The following is a 27752-nucleotide window of genomic DNA, read 5'->3' on the forward strand; positions in this document are numbered from 1 at the left end:
CCAGCACTGAAAAAAAGTTGCATTTCATTCCTTCCAAAGGAAACTGTCACTGGTGGATGTATTAGCTCATTAGCTGATAAACAATTTCCTAAATGCCTGTCTACTTTTGAAACTGTCTAACAGCTGAAGAATATAAATAAGTCCTCTCCTACTACTATGGGTTTTTAATTTTTTTTTATAAATTTCTACAAACAGGATATTTAAAGAAATATTCAAATTGTAAAATCGTTGGCTGTTGCATGCAGCGGGGAGGCTCAGGAATGTCTCTGACCTTAGTCAGTAAGGTCTACTTCCACTAGAACACTGTTAATATTAGTAACAAGTTCTACTATTTATAATAACAATGCACAGTGACAGCAAGAACCCTGCCCACTTTACCCAGCATCTAGAAATTTTGGGGTTCTTCCACTCTGTCCTACATGATGTAGATTTCCTATTCATTCATGTGCTAGTTCAGCAGCCCCCAATGGGGATTCTGCTGGTTACCCTACAACTGATTCCCCACACAAGGTGTGACACAGATATGTTTATGTGTTATTCAAAACATGTGAAATCGTGTACATTTGAGCTCACATTTTCAAAGAAGAAAGTACTCTGTCTTCTAGGAAATGCAATCAGCACTTCTTATTTGGCCATTTGCACAGAAAAAGATCACATCTTTCATATTTCAGTCTTCATTAATATCAATTCAATTTTCTTTTTGCCCTTATACCTTCTGAGACTGCTTCTCAAGAGCAAAAGATGCACACACGGTTTGGCAAGAGAGTCAACCTATGTGGTTACTATCATGCCTAAAATGAAAATCTGCCCTACTAAAAACTATCTCATGTGGAGTAATACTTTAATTCTTTGCCTTGCATGGGATGAACTGTGGATTAGTTATCTTGCAGCAAATCTCTTCATTGCTAATGGGGAAAAAGGAAAAAAAAACTTAGTTCACCAGACCTAATAGTCTACATATCTAGAAGAGTGGTGGAAGAGCAGAGGGGCTATAAACAAAGTAAAGCTGCTATAAATTTACCAGAAATTATATCTCCTGTCATTTTTCATTTCATGATTGTTTCAAACTTTTACTGTGCTTTTGCCCTAAATACCACATCATTTCTCTCTAGAGGGACAGGGAAGGCTTTTCTTCTTCTGACATCTATCACCAAGCATGCTCTCTTGAAGACCAGAAATATTATTGCAAACTTTTTACAGTACTTTTTAGATTATTCAGAACTACTCTTGTAAATGCTATTTATGGACCATTCCAGGCTTGGTATTCCCCTTGAGGCAGACATGGCACATGTGATGGAGGCACACAGGATTCAGCACAGGAGTTATAAATACTTCATCTTCTCATATCCTTCAACACTAAAAACTGCACTCCAGTTTTACATGCTTGATGAACTAAAACTTTTTGGCATATAGAATGATGGATCTGAAAGCTGATTGTTGGGCCTTTGCATTACTAGTTAGCAATATTAAAATTGCATGTATTGGGATAAGTAATTTCTCTTTTATACAAAGAATTGAAACTTCATTGTCCATATTTGATGTTTTTTATTCTGTATCTTTAATGACAACATGGGAAAAAATTATCTGACTTTTCAATACATGAAAAAAAAAAGATGCTCGTTTCACTTGAGAAAATAAATAGTTAAAAGATAAACTATTTTTATTTCTTTTGAACTCTTTAACAATTATATTGTTAAATATTTATTGTGTAACATTACCTGCTGTTTTAAACAAACTAGAGGCACTTCAAGCGCATAACACAAGTATGGCACTTTCTGACCAAAAAATACACAATGCACACTGTGGTAATGTTTTGATTCTACTAATATTGAAAGCAAAATAAGCATTTCTTGGTATGCACATTTGCAGAATTAGACCTCAGTTATGAGGCCAGGCTGAAGGGGACTTTAATCCATCACATCTAGGGGAAGGCGACTGTGGCAGAGGTGTTGGAACTGGATGATCTTTAAGGTCCCTTCCAACCCAAACCATTCTATGATTCTATTCTGTCATCAGAATTGTTTAATAATCAAATGTATTTGTGGCTTCCTCTTGAAGAAGATGAAATCCATACAGATTAGGACTGCATCCCTACAGGCCAGACTTCCTGTATAATCTCAGAAAAAACATTTTCTTGAGGAAAATGCAGAAATTTATAAAAAACTGCTATGATCACCAGTAAAGAAAAATCACTGTGTTTTATCTAAATGCTTCTAGAGAGAAAACTCTATTCATTTATAAAATTCCAGGAAGGCATTCCTGATAATAACAGTGTTTCATTTTAACATTTAAAATTATATTTAGCTATTTAATAAACTGGAATTCATTTAAAGGTACATTTGTGTGGGATATTCAACTTCCCACACTACTCTGTGGGCCCAAATGCAACTACCACTGCAAGGGGAAAATGCATCATCCAGCTGTATTCTAAATTCTAATTACCAAAGATGCAGAGCATAATTAACTTCTTTAACATAACATTCTAAAATTAGCAAGAAAGGACTAATAAAAAAAGAGTATCAAGACAGCTATTCTAGCAATTTAGAGCATCAACAAGTTTCCTGTGAAATTTGTGATTACCTCTAATGTGAAGGAGAGAACCACATCAGACTTTGATAGCTGAACTTCATTTTCATCTCCTATGTCCAAGAATGCAGAATTCTGTGATCGCTTTAATTTCTGCAGTTTGAATTCTGGCCCACCTTTAGACACTGGCAGACTTTCCAAATTTGCCATCAGCAGATTCACTGAAGACCGCAACTCTTCTATGTACATGTTCTCCATTTCCCTTGTTACAAATTTTGGGAATTTTCTTTCCTTGGAAAATAAATTTTAAAAGTTAGGGTGAAAAAAAATTCCCACATTATAGATCGTATTAATTTACCAACTTGCTTTCATTTAAGAGACAATAAATAAGAATATAATATAATATCATAATTTTGGTGTCTATCTATTTTCATGTCTTCAAAATATAATGGAAAGGTGAATCCTGCCCCATAAATACAGTACAGGCAATTTTCAAAAGAAGAAATAAAGTAAAAATGGATCCTTGCACATCTCCCTGAATCATTTAACCATAAATCCAAGCTGAAGAACCACACATTAGGTATTTCTACTTACAGGTGTTTTGTGGAGAGCCTGGTTCAGTTCCCAGGCTTGATTTTGTAAATAACTAGGTTCTCAGACACCTTTTCTATAAACAATAAGATTCTCAGACAGTCTTCCCATAACAGGCAAAACATTCTGTGCTTGGGCTCTCTGGGAACAGATAGCTGCTCTGGGAACAGATAGGAAGGTTTTGAGAACTTTTCATATCACAGTGAGAATGCTGGTCCTGTTTTCAATAAACAAACCACAGGTGTTGTAAAACAAAAGGAGGGGTTAGAGTTTTCTCTGTAACCTATCGTCAGCTCGAATTCTGCAATATGCATGAAGTTAATTAACACTGTTATATAAAGTGGCTGATTTAATCAATAAATTGAAGTCGATGCTGATCAACGACAAGGTGGGTTGGCTTCCTTCGCTTTCAACTGTTTTAAGTATAGTAATTAATAAAATGCCTTTAATGTTACCTCTAATATTTTATAAACTCACATTTATAAAATGACCTGTCCACTAGTAGTTTTTTTACTTCATCTATTTCCCATGCTACCAATAATAAGTCAATCACATTCACGCTTCTAATATAAAGCTAATAAACTACAACCATGACAAGAAATTCCTATCATGGTTCACCTTTATTTTTAATAATGGGACATTCATTTTGAAAGTAACATTTACTTACAATGCACTGGTTTATTTTAAATAATAATCTCTCTCATAAACATTAGAGATAACTTAATAATATTTTTTTCCTCTGTAGAAGTTAGACAATCATATTTAAATACTGTGTTTATAACAATCAACACAAAGAAAAAACATATGTACGTGTGTAGTGCATACATGAACTCATACAGAGATAATTTTATGCACAGTTTCTCCAAATATTGAATATGGAATCTTAGGAGAGTAATGGGAAACAAACACTAATCCAAATATACTGTCTGCAAAGACAGGCACCTTGCTCCCACATTGGACAATTTTTTATTGTTTTATGTTATAAGGCCTATAATAAATTTTTTAATATTAAAACCTTTACAGTTATTTTGTTGCAATAACAAAGGCCATGCAAGTCGACTGTGATCAAAAAGTCCTGCAGCAAGTCGTGTGGACTGGCTCACCACACCATGGCAGAGCCAGTAAATGACTTATTAAAAAAACCCTAAAAATAAAAACAAGTAATTCACAGTTAGAGACTAAAAACACAGGCCAAGAATCAGGCTGTCTAGCAAAAAACCCCAAACCCTTAGTAGTGTTTTTTCAAATTGTACTATATCCTGTGAGGATCATTCAGATAATAATATGCCCACACAGAAGACAAATAAAACACATTGTTATTGTGTTCTCAAAAGATCTAACCTCTTGCTAAGATGCTTTTCCCATCCAAAGTAAAAAAATGAATAAAATTGGACTTGCTGTGGAAGGAAATGTTGGATCACACAGGATATGCCTTTCCAAAACCAGGTTTTGCTCTCTCCCTAGCCCAGTTGTCAGACATTCTTCAGAGCAGAAAGAAATCTGCTCTGCATCTGCCAGACTGTTTTCAAACAATCTTCAGTTTAATTTTAGAATAAGAAACAGGAAACACACTTTATGGACCATCCCACTCAATCTCATATGGGGATATGTTTTTGGTACAGGAAAGCAACCACTTACCCTTGCCATTTGTTCTGCCAGTTGCAGTCGTCCATCTAGTTCACGTCTTATCTGGGCTGCTTGCTCATCTCCATTATCCAACTTGGAAAGAGAACAAAAACAAATCCAACTGTGAGAAATGCACTGTATTCTGAATTTATAGCAAGCCATGTAGCTAAAAAAACAAGAGAAATTAATTTTCATCTTAAAATCAGTGAAACATTAAGCACATACACAGCTTTGAGACTCACTAAGATGAAAGAAATATAATGGCCACCATATAGTCAGAGCACTCAGGGTTTCTGAAGGATAACTACTGCTCCCTTGCATTTTTAATACTCAGGCTATACAGAAGAGGTATTATTTCTTTATAAAAATAACAGCTAAAATAATTCCTCCATTTATCAGAAAACTGGAATGACAAATTGGCTTAGAAAATGTTTGCAAGGAAATTTACCCTTTGGTGCCATGAGTTCCTGTATAGGCATATATAGGTATATGGAATAAAACTGTGCAACTTTGCTTCCTAAGAATGGTATTATTTCACTCACAAAGCTCCTTTGTCCCAGTATTGCTCAACTGCTCACACCAAGGCATATCCAATTTGTGAACCTCCAATATTTTCATACCTACAGAATAGTCAGGACTAAATGTCTGGCTTCTACCAGGGAGGCAAAGGGCAAGGACACATTTCTTCACCTCAACAGAACAGCTGGGTCTCACCAGGAATGAGACTGACCAACTCATTTTTCACCTGTTCACTTTTCAAGGGCAGTGGAGGGGAGGGAGGTGAAGTGGGGCTCCAGCTCAATGCATGGACCTGCAGGGCTTGTTAAGAGGAAAAAAGAGTGACACATCTTGCCATCTCACCTGAATAATTGCCAAACAAGGACAAAGATAGAGTTGCTACAGAGGCCTCTCTCTGTTCCTGGGGCTAAACACAGACATGACATGCTGAAACAACCCTAGTGCATTTAGTGTATAGCTAAGGTTTAATGATACCTGCATTGTTCTTGATTAAAAGAAAACTCAAAATCATTAGTGATGCAAATTGGCATAAACTGGTCCTTTAATTAAATCAGATCTCCAGCTAATGAACATACAGTTAGTTTGGCAGATTATTTATTACATTAAACTAGGATTTTTCAGTGTTTTTATCACTAAGACTGCTACTCTGAGTGTATCATGCCAAATTTGTAACACCATCTCCTTTACAATGCTCCTCAGTTAAATCTAATGCTTCTTAAACCAAAACATTCATGAAAATTAGGATTCCAATTAAAAAAAGAGAGAAAAATAACAATTAAAAATCCACTATCTAGTGCTTACAGGTCCATGTGCTTAATGCAAATCTGACCATATTTAGAAATGGGATAAAAAGTGTTTTCCTAATACAGAAATGATAAGGGAACATGGAATCTGTCACTTGTACAATCTGGCATCTTACAAAATCCTTGCAGAAACTCAGCCAGGCTACCAGAAAGGAAGAGAACAAAAGCTGATGGGATCCCCAAACAGGCTCAAGTTTATACCAAAGAGTACAGGAGGGATCATGTCCCAGACTGGAAGGGTTCTCCCACTAAGCCTGTCAAAAAAATCTCCTCCTAACTTGACTGTGAGAATAAAAGCAAAACTTTTCTTCATGAAAGAAAATGTTTTAAGTTTCCAGAATATAGTTATGGTATTCCAAAAAAATTCCCAAGTTTGTATTCTTCCATTTTGCAAAAGAAGAGACTTATTGAACTTGTCACTGAGACTATTTCTATTTTCTTTTGTATTATAACCAGATAATTTTGTAATTATTCTTGTTTTCTCACTATGAAAGCCTGTCCAATAAGAAAAATTATTTTGTTTTTCTTTTTTTGTCTAAGAGAAGTAAAAATAATTTTAATAATATATACCATGACAGATATTTGCTTGAAAATATCTGCTTGAAAGTAATTTCAATGACTGAATTTTGATTTTTGCAAAAAGAAGAGTGTAGAATGGAACAAAGCTAAAACCTCTTCCTGCGCCAATACACAACTTAAATGACTGCCTCCACTATTAATTCATTTGAAGTAGTAAGAGATTTCACTTCAAGACTGATATTTAGCTATTTTTCCATTTAAAAAAGATCATTCAAGTTAATGAATATGTAAGTTAATCTTGAAAAACTTACAATTTTTTTTCCTTAACCTTGCATTGCTTTTCATCATCTCTTTGCACTTGAGTATTTAAAAATGGGATTTCCGTACTTACTTACTTTAAAACTTCAGTCTTCTTCCCAAAATACTTATAAATTCTAATGAGTTTGCTGTTCGTATGTAATGGTGTTTTGTAAAGTATGGAAAGAAGCTGAAGAGGTGAAAAGCAAGGAAGGTGGTTTTATTTGCAGGGAAGAGCCAAGGTAATAATGACTGGTAGGTCATTCACATCTGTGCCAGTAAGAAGTAAAGCTGTTGATATTATTATTTTTGCAGTATGCAAAATAAAGTGATAATCAGAAAAACAGTAACCTTGATATCTCATTCCATGCAAGATGATTTTACCTGATTTATTCTAAACTCAAAAAACTACATGAGGAAACAACTTTACAAGCAATGCACTGGAGTGATTATGAATGTGTACTCCATCATAACTAATTTATCTAATGAATATGAAGTGAAAATGGCAGTAAGATTGAGAAAATTCTGCAAATGTAAGAATTTGGAATTTCTGAGTTGTATCCACTTTTTTACATAGGGAGACACTTGATAGGACCCATAACATGGGTGGGAGAAATGACAACCATTAACATCAAGTGTACCCTTTTCCTTAATTCCATGTTTGAGAATCAGATCCATACCCAAAACATCTGTGGATATCAAGCTATGACAACCATTGGAGTAATTTTCAAACTGTTAAATAAAAACTAGAAAAGCATGACACTGCATAGAAATTAATATAATTAATTTCTGCAATGTGTTCTGCACATTGCAGAACAGCTACTCAGATTCTTCTCAGTATTGCAATTGAAATTTGGTTAAAAGAAACCACTGATCTGGATAGATTTATAATAGAGGCTTTGTACAAAAGGTTTGGGGGTTTTTTTATGAACAATTCACATTTTCATGGGCATCACACTTAATGCTTCCCACTCTTAAATACAAAGTCGTGTTTTTTAAAAATTGCAGCATTAGAGATTATTGAAAAAGAGGGTATACATAAATCTCATTTAACAAGAAACTTTTCAGCTTGCTGCAACAGTAATTGTACCATACCCTAGCTATTCACTGATTTCACTGACACTAGAGATGCTTCCCATGTCACTTAAACCTCACATAACCAGTTAGTGTTTTACCAGCAGGGGACCTCAGACTACAGAACACCCTACAGACACCAGAGACCAGTTTTCAGCAGATCAGACACATTAGAAGTCCTGACCAAACAAACCAATGTTTCCCCTAAATGCCACACATAGGGTGTCGAATACTTGTAAAACCAAGGCAAAGACATTGACTCCCCTTTTGAGGGCTAATTAATTCAGGTGGAACATTCCCAACTGAGCAAAAGCATGAGTGAGATAGATTTTCTTTCTCCAAAGATAATTCTGATTTTTAAACCTTCATCAGAAAAATCAGTACTTATGAGTGACTAGACTAGGGGGCATAAAAAGTTACTTTGAAAAAAAAGAGAGACCATCATCATTTTTTTTTCCCAGTGGCGTTACATTAAAACAACTTTCTAAAATAAACTCCCCACCATTAGACATCAAGCTATTAATTCAAAAATATTTTTATTCCTTAATGCTTGAAGTTGCCTTTACTTTTTCTCACTCTGGAAAGGACAAACATCTTTGGAGATAGAGTGGCAGCATCCTCAAAATGCAAGTTGCCCAGCAATTCTTATTAAGAGGATTTCAGTTGCTTATCTAAGTGTCCACTTCTGAAAGACAGACTGAAGTTTTCTACTCCAAATTTCTGCTTTAAGGATTTCAGCCCAAACACTCCCTTGCTTCTGAAGAGACCATGCTAGAAAATAGACAACACACTGCTTTATCCACTATTAGAAAAGTGGTGACCATCTTGTCAAAGAGTTCAAGCAGTACCTTCCTTTGAAGTAAGCATCTGACATTTAGCAGGATCCTGACTGTGAAAATCAGCTCAATCCTGATCACATTACAAACCTTTGAAAAGTCACTTTTGCAGTAGTCATGCTCCAAACAGCTACTACCAGAGGCTAAATCAAACTGCATTCAGACACATCTTCAGGTTGTGCTGCCCTCTGCCTTGAATCTGCATGAAGTCGATGCTCCTCAGTTTATCTGGTAATTTAAGTAAGACTGTAAACTTATCAGAGTTAAAAATTACTATTCAGAAACATCATGCTATCTTACTTGACTAACTGTTGCTTAATTTGTATGCCTGAACAGCACAGAACAGAAATATATCTGTTATAAATACATCTGAATAAATGAATGCTTCCATATTTTAACAGGTTGGAAAAAGGCAGCATACTTTGTGATTCCTATTCAAATATTTTTTCTCTTCTGAAATTACTTAGAAGGCTGTAACGTAGCAGTGTATTTTGGTCCAGAAAAAACCAAAAATTACACTAGAAAAAGAAATCTGGTTAATGTGCAACTTAAGATAAAAAAGGTACTAATGCTGCCAGGAGGTGCTGTGCTAAAGCCCCCAGCACACACCTGCACTACTTTACACACAAATTCAGATACCCTTATGCCCAAGAAACGAGATCAGCTTGTGTATAGATGAATACAAAACTGCTGCAAGTTACTGTTCTTTGCCTTCACAATGCTCAAACCAATAGTTCCTCCACATGACTATTTTTTTATTGCTGTGTTAGCTTCCCTGCAGCTGTCTAATTCACAGTAACATCAACATGAAACTACACACATATGCCCATAGTATTATAAATTTCTCTACATTTAATGACTGAAATGATGCTACACATATCTAAGTACTTGCTCTTCTTTCTGCAACATGAAATCCAAAGTATTTTTTCATTCTGTGTGACAGCAATGCTTGTTTTTCCTTTACAGCTACCTTTTGCCACAATAACCAAGTCTGAGCCTGCTGAGCTGAAAGGCTGTTTGCAGATGCCCCTGTGAGGCAACCTGCAGGGTCCCTCCCTGACTACTGCCAGACAGCCGAGGTAAAAACATTCAACATAAACCAAATGGAATAAAGGACTTGGATCTAAATTGTTGAGATAATAGAGTATTGAAAAAAATGGTTTTCTGGAAGCAACTAATGGCATCAAGGCTGGAAGAGGATGGGGAAGTCCTAGCACTCAACTTTGGGCATCAATCAAGAAAGCAGCAGGCAGGTAATAGGTGTAGTAGATGCAGATGCTGGCAGTTTTCAGATCACTGTCCTTGCTACTCTTATCTCTGACTAAAAAAAAGGAGTTTTGCTGCAGACAGCCCTGGCACCTCTCAGGATTTGTTCCCATGCTTATCTTTACACAGGCAGAGTTGCTTGAGAGGAGCAGACTGGGAAAAGAATAAAGGTGTCTGCAGTGCTAAGGAGCCACTGTGCACTGAACACAAACAGCCTGCAGAGACTCCCAAAGTTTCCCAAATTTGTGAACCAAGATTAGCAACTAAATATGAGAAAGTAGAAGAATCAACAAATTTCAATTCAGAAGAGCCATACCCAGTTCATGACTGAAATCACTTCTGGACATGAATTTAACAGGACTTAACTTCTGAAGGATGACTGTGATGGAAGTAAATTGCTTCCACATCATACAGGAGGTAAAAACCAGATTTAAAGGGCAGGATGTGTGGAGCTTTCTTAAGCTACTGCTGGACCTTTTGATAAACCTCCTGCCTCCTGTTTCACAGCAAGGAGGACACAGCTGTAAAAGTAAAGAAAATGTCATCGCTCCTTTATTTCAGTGGAGGCTGTGCCATTTGGCTTTAGTTTTATTTTCTCTTCCTTGTCCATAGATTACACAGAGGATTAATTAAGATTCATAAAAGAGATCAATAAAATGATATTTTAAAACTCTCATATTCTCTGCATGCTGTAAAATCCCTATCATGAATCATGCAAATGCCTGTGCTGACAGATGACCCAGACTGTGGTAATGAAATCCTTTGGATTTCTCACAGAACTCTGCAAACCACAAATTTTAAAAACTCATTTCCTATATCTTGCTCTTCCCAACTCAGTCCTTTTCCCAGTCAACATACACAAATCCCTCAAAAATCACTAGTTTTGGCAAATATATCGCGAATTTGGTTTAGAATATGTGCAACAAAAAAATCTAGTGAAACATAAGGGAAAGGGTGTCAAGAGAGAGAAAATTTCAATAGTTAACATAAAGACGAAGAAAAGGCACCGACTTCAGAAATTATTTCTTTTGTAAAATGCAGGAGACATTTTCAAAAAATTTTTATGACAAAACTCAGCTACCACTGAAATAATTTTTGCTTTCAATGTGTCTGCAGTAAGTAGACTTATAAAAGCTGCACAGGCCCAAAAGCCATATTAGGTGTTCAAACACCTTCTCCCAATGCACCATCAGGCCTCTTAGGCTTCTTATATTGATTTTGCTCTAGCAGAGCACAAGATTGCCTCTCAGAAAGCTGGCCAGGCTGATCACTCAGTTTTCTGGCAACACAGTGCCCACAAAAAGCTCAAACATTTGCTAAAATTAGTTTTAGTCAAAAGTCTTACTGACTGCTAATTTTTTAACAGTTTTTTGGGGGGGACACTAAGCAGCAGTTTTATAATCATATAAATATTGAAATTCTCATATCACTCTCTGTAGTGTGGCAATATTGTTAAAAACAAGTAATAATGCATGTAAAGAGCAAGGCAAATTAACAGTCAAATACTCTACACTGGCTTCAGCTGAATAAAAAAAATAAATCAATGTTTTCAAAAACTGTGTCTGAGCACCTTCAATGTGTACATATGTACAATTGTACTGAAAATTTTTTTACAATCTTTGTACTACCTAAAAAGCTCTAAAAAATCATGTGCAATGTCAGATAGTGAGATACTTTGTTCTCTGAAATATTTTTATAAAGTCCTGAACCTGTTTATTTGATTCCAATATTGATTTGTAAGGTACCACTTATACTAATTGCTTGTACTCATTAATTAAACTTACTATATACTGATTTATAAAATATGCTTATCATAAAAAATATTAAAACCAACCCAGAATCTAGAGTCATTATATTAATGAATTAAATGAATTAACAAAATAATTCAAACTTGCAAAAAACAACACTTAAAACTATAAAATTTTAAAATACAGACTTTTTTAAAATCAACTAGTGGATAGACCCTTAGGAAATTCCCAAAATAATCAAAGCTGAGAATTTAATATGGCCTGTCCTTACATTCAAGTTTGGAAAATAAAGTATATGTGGTTTTGAGTTTTCAGCACTGGCTAAAATGTCTGTCATTATTCATTTTATTTAGGGGCTTCCAATACCAAAATCCCAACTAAAACCTACAATAAGACTTGAAAATAAACAGGAAAGGAAGTGCATCCAATATTCAAGCTAATCAAAATGTACACAATGGAAAGAGCTAACATAAATCCACTCATTCAAGACATGTACAGAGGTCAAACTTCCACTGTACATTGCCAATTCTGTAAATGGTGAGATATTTGAAGAAATAAATACACACCATGTATTAATGAGGAAATCTTTATCAAGAAAGAGTTTATTTAATACTGTGATGTGCCGCTGTACAATACAACTTCAGTCAATGACTGCTTCCCTATCAATCATCTTTCCTACTTGACTGCTATTAACCTTTCAGAGAAACTCTAAGTAGTGGAAAACCTTTTATTAACAGTGAACTTAATTAACCTTGCCAGACAACCTTGGCCTTTATTGTATGTCCCAAATGTCATGTGACATTTAATATTATTCTTCTTAATATGACCATTACCGAAGAAAACTAAAAAATAAATTAACAGTTCAAAATTTATTCTAGACCAAATGAAAATGTAGCCTTCAATATTTTATTGTATATTTTGATCTACAGAGTTGAACTGATATTTTGGGAACAGGACACTCGGAAAAGTAATGCAAATGTTCTTGCACAATTAAGAATGAGGTTTTTGTTGGTCTATTTGGATGTGAACAGAACCCCAGCACCATTTTTGTTAATGAGAGCTGAAAAGAAACTAGAGCTTCCCAACCAGGATTTTCCCTAATTTATAGGCACGGTCCTTTCCACAACATGGTCATTTAATTGCTCTGCGTTGACTCCCCAAATAAAAGATATATTTTATATGAATGTCGGTATTCTGATAATCTAAACTGCAAGAGCTGAGATCGGTTTCTTGTCTTGAAAAAATCATGGCAAGAAATATGTAAACAAATGAAGATAATTCAATAATGCACACATATCACTATTTTGCCAAGCTATTGGGATAACACCATTTGAAGAAAGTCTGCTAAGACCTCATATTTACAAAGAAAATCACTACCTCCATACTGAGTCTGCTACTAGTTTTAACTCTGATGATGCAAAGATAAAAGCTGATGCTTTATTTGGTTCAGAGAAGTTGTTAAGTATGCAATGTGAGCATTCAGTAATAAAGATACTCTGACCTAGATAAAGATATTTTAAATATTTATTTATTCACAGCAGTCTGTTTAGGCCACAAGGAGAGAAAAATGAGACAGCATGTACTAATGGTCTTTAGCTAGAGTGTCTGTAAGTATTACAGACTCTTTACTTAGCCTTGGAATCATTATAATAGTTGGACATTACTACCAGCAGATTCTGAAAGGGGGGAAAAAACCCAAATAAAAAACAAATTTGAAAAAGAAAATGACAACATTAAACTCCCCCAGAATTTGGTCCATATAGACCAGAATTGTGGGTGTGAAAGGGACAGCAGAAGAGATTATCTGGGTAAAATGCTGAGGCCTGGCTGCTCTCCGAAGCAAACATCTCTAACGATAGTTGTGGAACCTGAGGAAATGTGTGGCATGCTATAAGGTACACCCAGGCAAAATCCTATTTTTGTCAAATTATGGACCTGCTCTCCAGCAACTTGTCCATACCTTTGTGAACCTCTGCTCTCATCACTCTCCCTGACAAAAGGTTTGGCAAGTTCTCCAAAAGTTGCATATGGATGCATTGCTTTCATTTTCAATCTCCTACAAATTTCCTTGAGTGTCCCAGTTTCTGGTGGTGTGGCGTTTATTGAGTGAAGGTACACATTCACCTTACCCACTACCTTCACGACTTTGTAAACCATATTCCTCCTCCCTGTCAACCTTCTCAGCTGCAGACTGAAGAGTTTCAGCCCTTTCAGTCACCCTGTAAAATGCTGCTGTTCCATGATTTTCAATGCCACCCTCTAGTCCTCACTGACCTCCCCTATATCCTTCAGAGAGGAAGAAAAAAGCTGCACACAATACTGAATGTAAAGGCATAAGAAGGTTATATACAGCAGGAAAATGATGCCGCTGTTGTATAAAGAACTAATGATTTAACCACAGGGAAACCAAAGTGTCTTTCTGAGTTGTAATTGCCCATACTCAGTTCAGCATCTTCTGGACCTGCACTGGTTTATTTCTCCTCTGGTGCAGCACCTTAGCTTAGCTACATTAGAGCTAAATGAAATCACATCTCCTCACACTTCTGCCCATGCGGTTTTGTGAGATTCTCCTGGAGTTCCCTGCAGCTCAAGCAGCATTAGAGTAGACAAAACATATTCACCTCATCAGTCAGAGATTTCTCTTACGTTGCCTTTTCCAGGCCAAAATATATTGAATAAACAGGCAACAATTCTCCTAAACAGAGTGAACCAGATAGAAAAAACGCTTAAAACTCCCTAGGAACGAATCAAAAGGAAAATATAAGAAACCTTTATCCAAAACCTCCTTTGAAAACATCAAGACTGTACCATAAGAAGACTGCTACTTAAACTTGGGTATTTACCACGGAGTTTGTCATTCAGAAAAAAGCGAAAGCGGTCATGGGGTGATGAGGAGTCAGACCACTGGGTGTCTAGAGCAGCAACATAACAAACATAAATATTAAACTGCACAATTAGATGTGATTAGAATCACATTAGGATTCAAATTACTGAATCAGTAAGGGATTATAGAGGAGAAAAAAGATGTCAGCACAGATCAGAAGGGCCACAGAAAACAATTTAATTTTCTGCCTCTCTTTCTCTTGGCATTTGCAATGCAACAGAGCAGTTGACAAAACCCAGGTTTGCCCTTCTTACTGGTTGAAACTACAATGTTTGGCCACCACTGCTAGACAAGATGAAAATACAAGGAAAGCACTTTATGCTGTGACGGAAGGATAATAATGACAAGCTCTTACTATTTACAAATTTAGTCACAATAAATACTAAGAATACATCCTTCAGATAAATCAAAGATATGGATGCAAAGCATCATTTTTTTACTAACAGAAATGAAAGAATAAGTCTGTAATATGCCATACTGTAAACATTTTTAATCTAACTATATCTTGGTTTTCACATCTGCTTATTGGAGTTCAGGAATATCTTTAAGACAGACTTTTCACACTCATCACAGTGCTGTCTTCCATACTGTAAAGGTCAAACTTTTCAGTTGTTGGTAACTATGAAAATGCCTTCCACCCCAACTTTGCCACAGAAATTATGAATATCCACAAACAAAATAGCTTAACTTTTATTATTTTTTTTTCACTCAAATCTTAATCTTATTTGTATGAGCGTTCTCCCTACACCTAGGCAGGGCAAAAAGCTTCAAAACTATTTACAGAGTCTATTGAACCATCTAAATAAAGTACTTTTTAAGTCAGAACTGTAGGGTCCCTAGGTGATCAATGGAGAGATGGAAAAGCCCCCAGAGTTATTTAAAGTGCTTAAGCAGTTATCTGTACGCCTACCATGGATACTGTGGAAGTCCCAGCTGCATTGGTAATCTCTGGTGAGTAAGAGGATCAAAGAAATGGGTGTTTTTATTCTCTCTCTCACCTTCCCCCAGACCCTGCTGAAATAGATACTGGCTGTCACCTTAAATACAACTTAGTTTCAGGTTCTGCCTAGGGAATACCCTCCCACACCCACCCTCAGAGGAAGTGATGGGCCTTAAATGAGTTATGACTCATGTCCTGATCCTCCTTAGGAAAAGCCTTCCTCCCTCCTCCTCTCCCACCACCTGCACAGAGATTACCATATCCAAGACAACCGAAAGATTAGCATGCAAACCTTGTTGGTATATGCATATTTATGTCCTAAAGTGGCTCACAGTGTTTTCTATTTTCCTGAAGTCATCCTTGCTTCATAAGGAAATCCCCTCTCCTTCTGCTTACCCTACTCACTCTCCAAAAATATCATGCAAAATGTTTTCTTGCCTTACTAATCACTGGTAAGAATTTCTTTGGGGGGCTGAAACCAAAGGGAATATGCAATTAGGGCAATAAATGTTAATGAGAATTGCATTAAGTAAGCAAAAGCACCTTGAATGTCACGTCAATATCTTTTCCAAATAATTAAATATTGTTGACTTTATTAGACAGACTTCAAGCGGACAACTTTCTGTAAACATGGTGTGGAGAAGCTAGATGACAGCAGAAATGGAATTCAATTTCCCCCCTTTCTGTTCCATTTTATAGCATAACCTGGAGAATGTTCTGTATTTCCACCTATTTCTAGGGGTCAGTGGTGGTGGTGTGATGTATAGACACCTATCCACAAAATAAAAAATCCACAAAATAAAAAATAAAAACTCTTCAGTTGAGTAAGGACTAAAGAATAAATTTAATCCAGAGGTCAATGTATAAGAAGGTAAACTTCAGATTTGTGCTGCACCATGAGAATTTGACTTTTCTATGTGTGAAGGTTCTTATCTGTGGAGTGAGGCCCAAAACACAGCAGTTTAGGGCTCATCAGTCTAAAAATCTAGTTTAAAATCCTCCATGCTAGGTTAGCAATCCTGCCCACAATCATTTCTTGGCTTTCTTGCCACATTGGATGGCATCTGGGCCATCTTTGTTGTCAGACTCTCACGGTCACCTTTGATGTCAGGGTCATGTCACCGGTGCTCACACAGATTAAGGGGCAGCTGCTGAAGGCCAAAAGGGCCTCAGGAATCTTTGTACCCTCACAGATGCAGGCTAGAAGCAAGTATAAAGGTTTGGCCAGCAGATGAGAGCCTTTGTCCAGGACAGGGTGAACTCAACCAAGAACACTTTGCTTTGTCTTTCTTCGGATCCCACCCCCACAACCTGAAGTGTCCAACGTGTACTCCTTCCACAACAGAACTCATCCACTCCTGCAGCCAGGTCCTGAGCCAGTTTTCCAGAACATCTGCAGAGAGACGGGGAGAGCTTCATTGCTAACATCAAACGTGTGAAAACACCAGTTTTCACAGAAAGTCTCCTATACATCTTTAAGGCAAAGTAGTTGCTCCAGTGTGGTTAACATGGAATATCACTCAGAAAAGTTCCCCAAGGGAGACATAGGTGTTTCAGGCAAAATTCTGCTGTCTCCAGCCCCCTGAGAAAAGACACAGTACAGTGAGAAGACTGTGCCAGATTGACTGGAACATGAGTTTACAGAGTTTACAGTGCTCCTAAGAATAAAATAAAGCTTCTCCAGAAATTGTGTATACCTTGGAGGCTCTCTCAGGCATGGTTCAGTGCTATCTTCCCTCATTTACAGAAAGTTTACTGTTTCCCCCATTAAAAAAACCTTGGCACTGCATGACCAGTTGGGAAGACAGCTTATTCCAAGGTGATACCAGGAGTGACTCTTCCCTTACATCATTTGCAAGCAATATTTCTCCTGCCATAGCCCCAGAGTGCTTACCATACAACACCTCCTTTTAACATCAGCTAGAAGTTGACATTTCTACTAAATATATAGCCTCAATATTATTGCAGAATTTTCCTGTTTGTAGCTAAAATGTCTGGAAGTCAATTTATTTATTCATTATCTCAAGAAACAGATTCCTATAAGAAAAAGTAGAGATGAATCCTATTTTTACTCTTCTCTTGCTTTTTCTCAGTAGGCTGTAAACTTTTAGTCTGAGGGTTACTTTTTTTTCAGTATCTACTCATGTTACTGACCAAGGTTATTTTAGTTGGCCTGAGAATTTTTATATAATGCATACAACACTAAAATGAGGATAATTCACCTACGTATAGAAGACCTAGAGAGAGAAACAGGCATATCCTTGTAAACATTTCAGAAGTTGGAAATGAGGAACATCTAATCACAAATCAGACCGCTCTGGCACAGACACCAGACTGAATCTGAACAACTGTCCTTGAGGCTTGTAATACGAAGTCTGGGAATAAATGAAAGGACAAGCAGCACCTGCGTGATAGTGAGAATCATTCTGCTTTCAAGGTGAGAAGGTATCTGGGATCGACAGCCTGAAAGCTTAGAGATTGAGAGATTAGATTCTAGAGATCAGGACAGCCTCAGCAGAGGAGACAGCTGAAAAGGTGTCCTGAGAGCTTGCTCATTTTTAGGACAGGCACAGCAATACCCTCCTAGAGGACAAAAAATAAACACATGAATTGTTGCTCATTCGAAGAGAGCTGTAGATTTCTCAGCCATTTTATATAAACAATTACTCTTGCATAGGGCAGTCCATCCTGTATTATGGAGGTGCTACTACATTTATATTTAAAATATCACAGAATCACAGAACAGGAGGGGTTGGGATGGGACCTCTGGAAAACATCTAGTCCAGCCTCCCTGCCAAGGCAAGGTCAAACCTAATGTGTCCAGATGGGACCTCCCTGAGCAGCCTTTTCTAGTTCTTCCTGATAATGAGTTTACAGCCGAAAAATATGTATCTGTCATAGATATATATATACACACACATATATATAGAGAGAGAAAGAGCCAGCTCGTTTCCACATCGACCTGCATCTTTGCCTCTGGAGTGACTGGGGTGCAGGAACCCCTAAGGATCTTGTCCTGGAATCTATTTGTAAAGAAACTTCCTCTGAAGAAGGAAGAGCTAAGAAGGTTCTCCCTCAAAATCTCAAAAAATGGAGGAAAAAAGCAGCTGAGCTTCAGAACAAAAAATTCCATACCAGTGAGCCAGAGAGATACAGAAACAGGGTCATTCTTCTCCTGTGGCTTTTCCACAGGAGCAGCCTCACAGTGGCTGCTGAAGACACCTCAGGATGAAAAATGCTGCAGAGAAAGTGATTGTCTAAGCAAAATTTCTTTACTTCAAATTGATAAAGACAAAATATAAAATACTGATTTGCCATAAGAAGAACAGGTAACTAACTCATGCTAAGGGTCATTAACTTACTCAGCTTGCTCACAGGGATTCATTCAAATGCACATATAAGCTAGCAGTCAGACACATTAATAAACTTAATCATCAGTCTGGAAATGTGGCTGTAAAAATGATTTGTTTTGTATTCACCTACCTGAAGACACAGAATCTCTCTTTAAAAAAGATTTTAAAATAATAATACAACAACCTGTGGTAGAAAAGATTTATTTTTATTCCTTAATACTAAATTCCTTAATACTAAATTCCTTAATACTAATACTTATCTGGTAATATAAAACATGATGAGTCAAATGCATGGGTGATTTTAATGTAAGTGCAAGTTAAATGCTGGATATATTTGGCTTTGAGTGTTCAGGCAAGCTTAACTCCCTTGGATCTAGAACTCAAGCAACTGTCAAAACACCATTAATTAGTTCATTAAAGCTCCAAAAGAGTATTTAGGGGAAGAAACACAGGCAAGGTAAAATTAAAAGCTTAGAGGATCTCCTTTTACAAAGCCCAGAACAACTTCCTTATTTCATTGTGCTAACACAGCCATTCCACTGCTGTTCCTTCACTCACTGAAAGCCAAAGACAGTCTCAGAAAACAAAGCAGCTTGAAAGAAAGATCTGCAGCCAAAGTCCCAGTGTCCAGGATTTCCATCCTCAGAGGAGGCATGAGACTGAGCAGGGTACATGGGTGATGGATTCTCAGCTTCTCTCTGCTGATCCCAGTCAGGCCTCTCACGGCCACAGAGGTGATGCACAGAACAGGCCTACCAGGATGCCAACTAGTAAATCCACCAGTCTATGAGTGTTGATACTCTCTAGGTCTACTAGAGACCCTAAATGTCCAAACCCCTCACACAGATGCAAAACAGAAGCCACATATGCATAAAGAGCTCTATGATGGAAAAATCCACATGTAAATTTCATCTTAAAATTAAAAGTGCAAAATTATCCTTCAGAGTTTTTTCTTAAACCCACTTGTTTTTCTTTTAAATGTGTATGTCAAAGCCAATTTTCCTTGAGCAATAGCTGCATAAGGATACTGCAATACCTCAAGTACTGAAAAACGTATTAATGCTGCCAATATACCATTTCTCCCTGGTGTTTTCTCAGTATTGCTTTAGCTACAAACAAAAATAATTCAAAGTATTTAATGATGTAGCTTGCATGGCTTCTAAACATTGTTCAGAGTCAGATACTTAAGCATGGTAAAAAGGTAACTTGCTTTTCTGAGGATGTTTTAATATTCTTTCCATCACTCTTCTATCATTAGAGTAAATGAGAACAAATCAACAACCTTTGGGCCAATCAGAGACTTTTTTCCCAAAGTAAACTCTGCCATTATAGAAAAAACCATTTGTTTACAGGAGCTGAAACTCTCTCTCTCCAGTCTATTTAAATACCATCACTGCATGCTAACAGAACTGAAGCACCTGGGGTCACAAGACTTCCTTTTTCTTCAGAACTCATGCTATTAAGTTGAAAATCCAAACTGGCCTCACAAACACTATTCATTTTAGCTCTGAATTTCTCACAAGAGGATTACAGAAGTAATCTTGGGAGGAAGAGTTGAGGTTGCAACACTATTTCCTGAAGCACTGAAATTTTTTGTCTCGTGTGAGACCTTTCAAAACCTTTTGAATGGAGGTAAAACACCAATGAAAACCATCATTAAGAAAATTTAATTACTGCAATAATTTCATATTAAATAATTTCATATTAAAATCCTATATGCATATAATCAATAATTACATCTCATCCAAAACCTGTAGGAAATTACAATTTATTTCTTCATTTAAATACTTGGTTTGAATTATTCTGCTCAAGAACAGACAGTGGCTCATCTTTCTTCCCCACGAAGAGGGTAAAATCAATCAGAAAGCAAACTTTTATTTTTTGGGAAGACACCATGAAGGAAGATATATTCTGGATATATTCTAAGATATATTTACAGGTACTAGAAACTAAAAGCATGTGTCAATAAACCTGAAGTGTGGTTATTTGAATTTTTCTGCTATAAAAGTCATGAAACCCTTTTCAGGTTGACAGACACATAGGACAATTTAAAAGGACTGACCTGTTCTGTAAGGAAGGACATCACTATGATGCCATGACAATGTGAAGAAACTTTTCTAGACTCACATTTCGCGTACAAAAATCCAGTCAACAATTGAATACTAACTACAACTCTACACCAGCCTCCCACAGTCCCGCAAAATCACTGCTTTTCTTCTCCCCAGACATCTCTCATTCCACTGAAGTCCCTTCTGCCCCCTGAGAGGCCTGACAGCTTCTACCCTCACTCCTGCCCTGTCTGCATCCACTCTGCAGTGCCTGCAAAAATGTCTTTTATCTAGAGAGCAAAAAACCCTGCCCCATGCTGGGGCTGTGCATCAGCTACCCAGCAGTAAACTCTTAGCAGGTAAGGCCTGAAAGCAGCAGATCTCCTGTATAAAGCACATGATGAGAACAAGACTGTGGTGTGGGATTTTTTTTATTAAAGGAAAATAGGAATATCTTGGGCAAGGTAAAAGGATGTTTTCAGCTCTATGGGATGTTTAAGACATCAGTGGATGTCTTAGCTAACACCTGATGGTACCTTGAAAATATAGCAATGAACCTTGCTAATATTCTTCACAGGCTGCTTTGTTGTGCAAGGTAAAATTGTGCACGAAGTAAGGAATGACAGTCATTGGTGACCATCAAAAATACCGTGGCTTAAAAGAAGCCCTGGTCTGTTATATGATCTCACAGATGTGTCTTTTCTTGTGACTAAAAAACCTGCAGATATATATGTTTATGTGTTCTAGAATATATAGCCCAAAGCAATTTGTTTTTCCTGTGCCAGGTCTCAACTTAAAGAATTAACGAATCTGTTTAAATTTTGGTCTAAAATCTAAACTGAATCTTAGTACTTGTTTACTTACTCCAAGAAGAAGAAAACCAACACTACACTGAAAATTTCTGTAAAAGACATCATTCTTCTTTGTGCTTCATAAACTCACACTTGTCCTCATAACTTATAAAGGGTACGAAAGTTTCTACAGAAAATATCCAGAAGCATGAGAAATTCTATGATCTTTGAAATAACTCTACTATTTCCCATCATTTTACCCAGGAAAGGATCAGAACTAAACACATGCAAAAGTCACAAAGGCCTTGTTGCAAATTAAATTGCCCTTAATCTGACTTATTTCCAAAACTGCATAATTAACTGGACTTCAGAAAAGTGCTGGGTGAAAGACTGCAATTGTAGCACCATAAGCAGACTTCAGTCAGAAGAAATTCTTGACGGAAACTACTCTTAGAATTAAAAATATTTACTATAGAAGGGACAATATAATCCATCGTTCTCAATATTACACACATACAAAAAGTAGCATCTTGCAAAAGCTAAAGATAATCAAGAATCAGACACAATACAAGGATTTTAAGCAGATAATTGGATCTTGTAGCAAAGCACCATCTAAAGCTATTTCCAAAAGACCTAGTTTGTGGTTGATTACCAAAGATTACCACTAGTTTGTGGTTGATTGTCAAGACTAAAACACTTAGTAAATAATTCTTAAAGGTGTTACATTATACTGAAAGTTATTTATTGCTTGTTAGAAAATAGAATGTGATTTGCATTTTTTATCATGAAAAGTATTGTTCTCTCCTCTGGTCACCCAAGAAGAGAATTTAGATCACCCAAAAAAGGCAACCCTATATAAAGGCATTTACAAAATAAAATAAACTCCTGCGTGGAATTACAATTTACCTGACAAAGAAATTCTGGTTCTGATAAAGTGGTGTAATAATAGTAATCTATGACCACAAATCAGTTTGAGTTTCTTTCGGTTTGACTTACTGCAAAATTATCTTCTGCATCAGTGAATAAATAAAATTAAAAAAAAAAAAGGAAAAAGTATCATGCCTGATCTCTGTAAATCAAAGACATTGAAACAGTTTGGCCAAGCATCTCAAACACAAGTCCAGGAGCTCATTAAGTCCCAGCTAATTCGAAATCATTTCTTTATCATGTAACACAGCTTGAGGCAACACAATGTAAATAAAAATCAGGTGAAAGTCTTAACACTTGCAAAACTGAACCTTTTAATCACAAAGAGATGTGGGTGGTTAACAGCAATTGCTGGTCATTCACTAAATTGTCAAGTCAAAAACAAGATCATGGACATCTTCAATATCCTCATGTGAACATATTGTTAATGTTCTCTCCCTAAGTACAAGCTCAGGCATTAGTGTATGCTAGAAAATTGTGAAAAAAAGAGTTCTTCTTCGAAGAGAATGCATAAAATTCTCATAGCAATGTGAACTCTTTGACAGTGTCAGAGAGTTGATCTATCACTATTCACTTTATTTCTGATTAGGTTTTTCTGCTGGTTGAATGAACATTGGTGCTCACTGCTATCACACGAGGGATGGAGAACCACAGCCAGTGTGGGTGGGCAGGAACCCACACCCAGCAGAACAGTCTGTGATCATGTTCACAGGGGTCCCAGGATGAGGGAGGAGACCAGGATCTGACTCCATGTTTCAGAAGGTTTGATTTATTATTTTATGATATACACTACATTAAAACTATAATGAAAGGATAGAAGAAAGGGTTTCATCAGAAGGCCGGCTAAGAATAGAATAGCAAAGAATGATAACAAAGGTTTGTGGCTCAGCTCTCTGTCCGAGCCAGCTGGGCTGTGATTGGCCATTAATTACAAACATCCAGCCTGGGCCAATCACAGATCCACCTCTTGCATTCCACAGCAGCAGTTAATCAATGTTTACATTTTGTTTCTGAAGCCTCTCAGCTTCTCAGGAAGAAAAATCCTAAGAAAAGGATTTTTCATTAAAGATGTCTGCGACAACAGCCTGCTGGGCTGAGATACCAAGATACCAATGGTCCAGGAGTTGAAGGGAATGCTCCATTTAGAACAGGCTGGGGAGCAGAAGCCACAGAAATCCAATAAAAAGTTCTAAATGCTGAGGAAGTCACAAGGAGGAGGCTGGCAGACAATACCTCCTACGGTTATACAGAGCACCCTTGTCTGCTTAGCAACCCTGTAGGAGCAGGATAATTTACTCTTATCATCAACATTGTAAGACATTTTTCTGTTTCCTATTTCCAAATGGCTGGAAGGCATAAAAAAAATGGGGTAAAGAAGAAAGAGTTTTCTGCACAAATTATAACTGTACAGATTTGCTTTAAAGGGCAGCTGTTTCTCAGAGCTGGAAAATATAGAGAATTTCATATATCTGATTCTCTGCTAGAAGCACAGGCTAGAAGCCAAACTAATCAAACCTCTATCAAAAATACAATTTTAACATCTATTTGGGCTTGGACTTATCTCACTGCTCCCAGACACTATTGATTATCATTATCTGCATGTCTCTACTATTCTAAACAGCAGCAGCAAAGGGAAATGAAAGTGAGCATTTCCATACAAAGACAGATAGAGGCTTCTAGGGCAGAATGAAAACTGCTGGTCTGACTGAAAAGAGAGCCTAACTTCATCTCAACTTCTATAAATTCACTGTCAATAGAAAGGAGTAAGATACAGCCTAAACTAAAATATTATTAAAACTATAAAGAGAAATAAGGGATTTCACCCTTAAAGGAGAAAAGGTATTACATTATCAGAGACTGGTTGCTGTCTACGCTGCACTGCTTGGCAAGGTTAGGTATGATTGTTGTCTTTTTCTTTGCAACAGACTTCTCCTCATAACTTTGGTCTATTATGTGCTTGACTGGACCACAGGAACAGGATATGAAAAATGTTGTTGGTAGCAACTCTGTTGGAGTACATAATGGAAGTTTTTGCTTTAGCAAAGTAACCTCATCCTTGCCTCAGAAAACTAAAATCTGCAGAAAGCTAGAACCCCAAACAAGGGTATAGTCCTGAAGCTTTTCCCTCTCCATTCTTTCCACCTTAGCTACATAGGTGCTCATATATCTGCTCCCAAAGAAGTAGATTTTCACTACTTCCCATCCTCCAATACTTACATGAATCCAGGGTAAACACTGTGTACTTCAGAGACCTGAGTGGGAGATTTTACAGATTTCAGACCTTAAAAGCAGGAAGAGCAAGAGAAATGCCTTCTCTTAATCCCATTGAGTCATCTTTGCACATGTCAGAATGGTCAATCTTTCTCCCTTCTTACCCACAACAAGGTTATTTTCTTTAATTTGCAAGTAAAAAAATCAGAAAAGACAACCATTCCATACTCACAATTTTACCATGTTAGAAGACAGAAATTAGCCACTGGGATGTTTCAGTCTCTCTATGGGTATTGCACCAAGGATTATACAGAAAATTATTGATATTTGCCAAACAGTTTTGGTCCATCACATTTTATACAGATATGAACGAAAGAGGCCTTCAAGTATACAGATACAATAACCTAGTGGATGTATCATCAAAACCACTACCGGACTAAGGGAACAATTTTCTCGTTTAATTGTTCAAAGTTTGGCAGGTCACACTTTTTTGTGTTCCTCTAGTCCAACGCAGACTAACAGCAGATTTTGACCACCCACAGTAATGTAAAAAGCAAGACTCAGCAATCCCCAGACTTTAGAGGAGAGAGGAATCCATATTGAGTTTCTATGATAAGTCACAAGTTATCTACTTGGCAAAAAATAGTGGTTTTTTCACGTTTTCAGATGATGGAAAAGGTTGCCCATAAGGTTTGCACAATCCATCTCCATTCTTAGAAGCTCCAAGACCTGCCTGGTAAAGCCCCCAGTAACCCGGTCTGTCCTCATGGCTCTCCCTGCTCTGAGCAGGAAGCTGGACTGAATGACCTCTGGAGGACTTATCCAAACTGCCTCCCATGCCTCTACGTTCTATCGTATATAAAACCCTCCCAAAATTAAGCAGAATTATTCCCCTAGATTTCAATGCTTCTTCATCTTATTACCAACCCACATATCCCAGAGGTTTAGTGATTTACCTGAAAATTTAGAGGCAAAAGCAAAAAAGGGACCAGTAGGAAAAAAAAAGAAGGAATACTTTCTATTTCTTTTAATTCAAAACACTGCTCATAATTTGAGGCAGCAGAAGTGTTACATACTGCAGATGTTTCGATCATAGAACAGATACATGATTTTATGCTACACTAACACATATAATTTGTTCCTATATTAAGATGGTCTATAACTACAAACCAGCCTTCAGCATAATATATGAAAAACATTTTAGCTGTAATCTGGTTGAATATTTCATAGACAGTGTAAGAAGCTGTCTGATCTCAGTTTAAATGCTTCATCTATGCTGTTTGGTTGTGAGACTAGCAAAAATACCTTCTTTTTCTTCAGGTTTTTCCTCCTTAAGTAAATGTTAATTTACACTTCCATCATTATGATCACTGGTTAATAAAATACTTTTACATACCAAATATATTACTGATTAGCAAGAGATTATACACATAAATCTAAATATGACTGTTGAATGGACTGTCTTGGCCTCAGTAATTTACAAGAAAAATCATTATCCAACAAAACAACAATGCAGAAATGTGAAAATTAGTTTTGTAGAGGATGCTTGAATAGAAGCACATTTAGTTCTAACACACAAACCTTCTAGACACTGGATGTCCAACAGGAGCCTGAATCACCTGTCATCTATTTATGGCAGCAAATTTCTTTTAAAGATTAACACACACAGGCTTAGAAATGTATGTGCATGCATATCCAATTTATCAGAGGGTATGCAGATGGACAGACCATGGCACATTCCTCAGAATCACTGAAATCATGTGAGCTGTGACACTCTAAAAGGAGACCCCTGTAGCATAAGCACCACATTCTCTGCACACCCTTTATCCCAGTCCTCAGCAGCAATCAGATCATGCAAAGATTCCTTGCTGAGCAGTCTCATCTCCGTGGACTGCAGAAATGTACCTATAATTGAATGATTCTACACACAGAGAGGAAGCACTGGACCAGCTGGCAGAGGGGAGATATTCTGGACACAACAAAAGCAAATGACATCAATACTTACTTGGCAGGCATTATAAATCAACTGGTGTTCCAATTTTTTGATCCCTAGAATCTGTTGAAACATTTCATAAAGCTGTTCCTTGCTCAGAATCAGCTCTGATACAGCACTTAAGGCCATTCTATTCGGCTGTTTGCACAAGTCCTCTTCTCCCCTGTATATGGCATCGTATTTGGCCAGCCAAGAGCTCAACACTGTCTCTTTGCTTAATCCATCGATTTCCGGCAAACTTCGGACTCTCTTCTCTATGTTTTTCTTAAAAACATCTCTAAAGTCACTTGCAGAACATCCTCCACTGTGGACCATTCTTGCAACTCGGTCACTCTTGAGAAATACCTTTTAAAGTAAAAGAAGAGAGGAAAAAAAAAGAAACAAAATCAGTTAGGCATGGATCCAAATACAAAACAATCCCTGTGTAAGGGAATACAAGACAGTATTTTGCTCCTACACAAGATGGCTTTATATGAGAGTTATACAGTTTGTTATGTTTGTTGTGGTTTTTTTTACAAGTATTTATGCATAAATTTAGAATAGCTAGACTAGATGAACTTTGGATTAACAGCAGCTAATTTAAAATTTACCCACAATGAGACCAAAATCCAGGAAGAAAAAAGGAAAAAAAAACCACCACCAACCAAAAAACCCCCAAAAATTAAAGAAACACCACAATCAATATTAACAATTGAGAAGATAGACTCAGACACAGAGCTCTTTCTACTGTGTAGATACAATACTGGAGATACAGTATGGGATTCTCCATGTAAAATCAGCAATGATCAACATAAAAATGC

General features: G+C 36.9%; 1 protein-coding gene across 8 annotated transcripts in view; it reads right to left on the bottom strand.

The window, feature by feature from the left end:
* Positions 1–27752, bottom strand: part of CADPS2 (calcium dependent secretion activator 2) — a 284524-nt gene that overhangs the window by 163861 nt on the left and 92911 nt on the right. For all 8 annotated transcript variants that reach the window (XM_063155367.1, XM_063155366.1, XM_063155362.1 and 5 more), the window contains exons 3-5: positions 26965–27297; positions 4756–4836; positions 2581–2817 (exon numbers count right to left, since the gene is read on the bottom strand). In XM_063155367.1, the coding sequence (XP_063011437.1) occupies positions 2581–2817; positions 4756–4836; positions 26965–27297 (651 nt within the window). The remainder of the gene's footprint in view (positions 1–2580; positions 2818–4755; positions 4837–26964; positions 27298–27752) is intronic.

Source organism: Melospiza melodia, chromosome 4, assembly GCF_035770615.1.
Source record: "Melospiza melodia melodia isolate bMelMel2 chromosome 4, bMelMel2.pri, whole genome shotgun sequence".
Lineage (NCBI taxonomy): Eukaryota > Metazoa > Chordata > Aves > Passeriformes > Passerellidae > Melospiza > Melospiza melodia.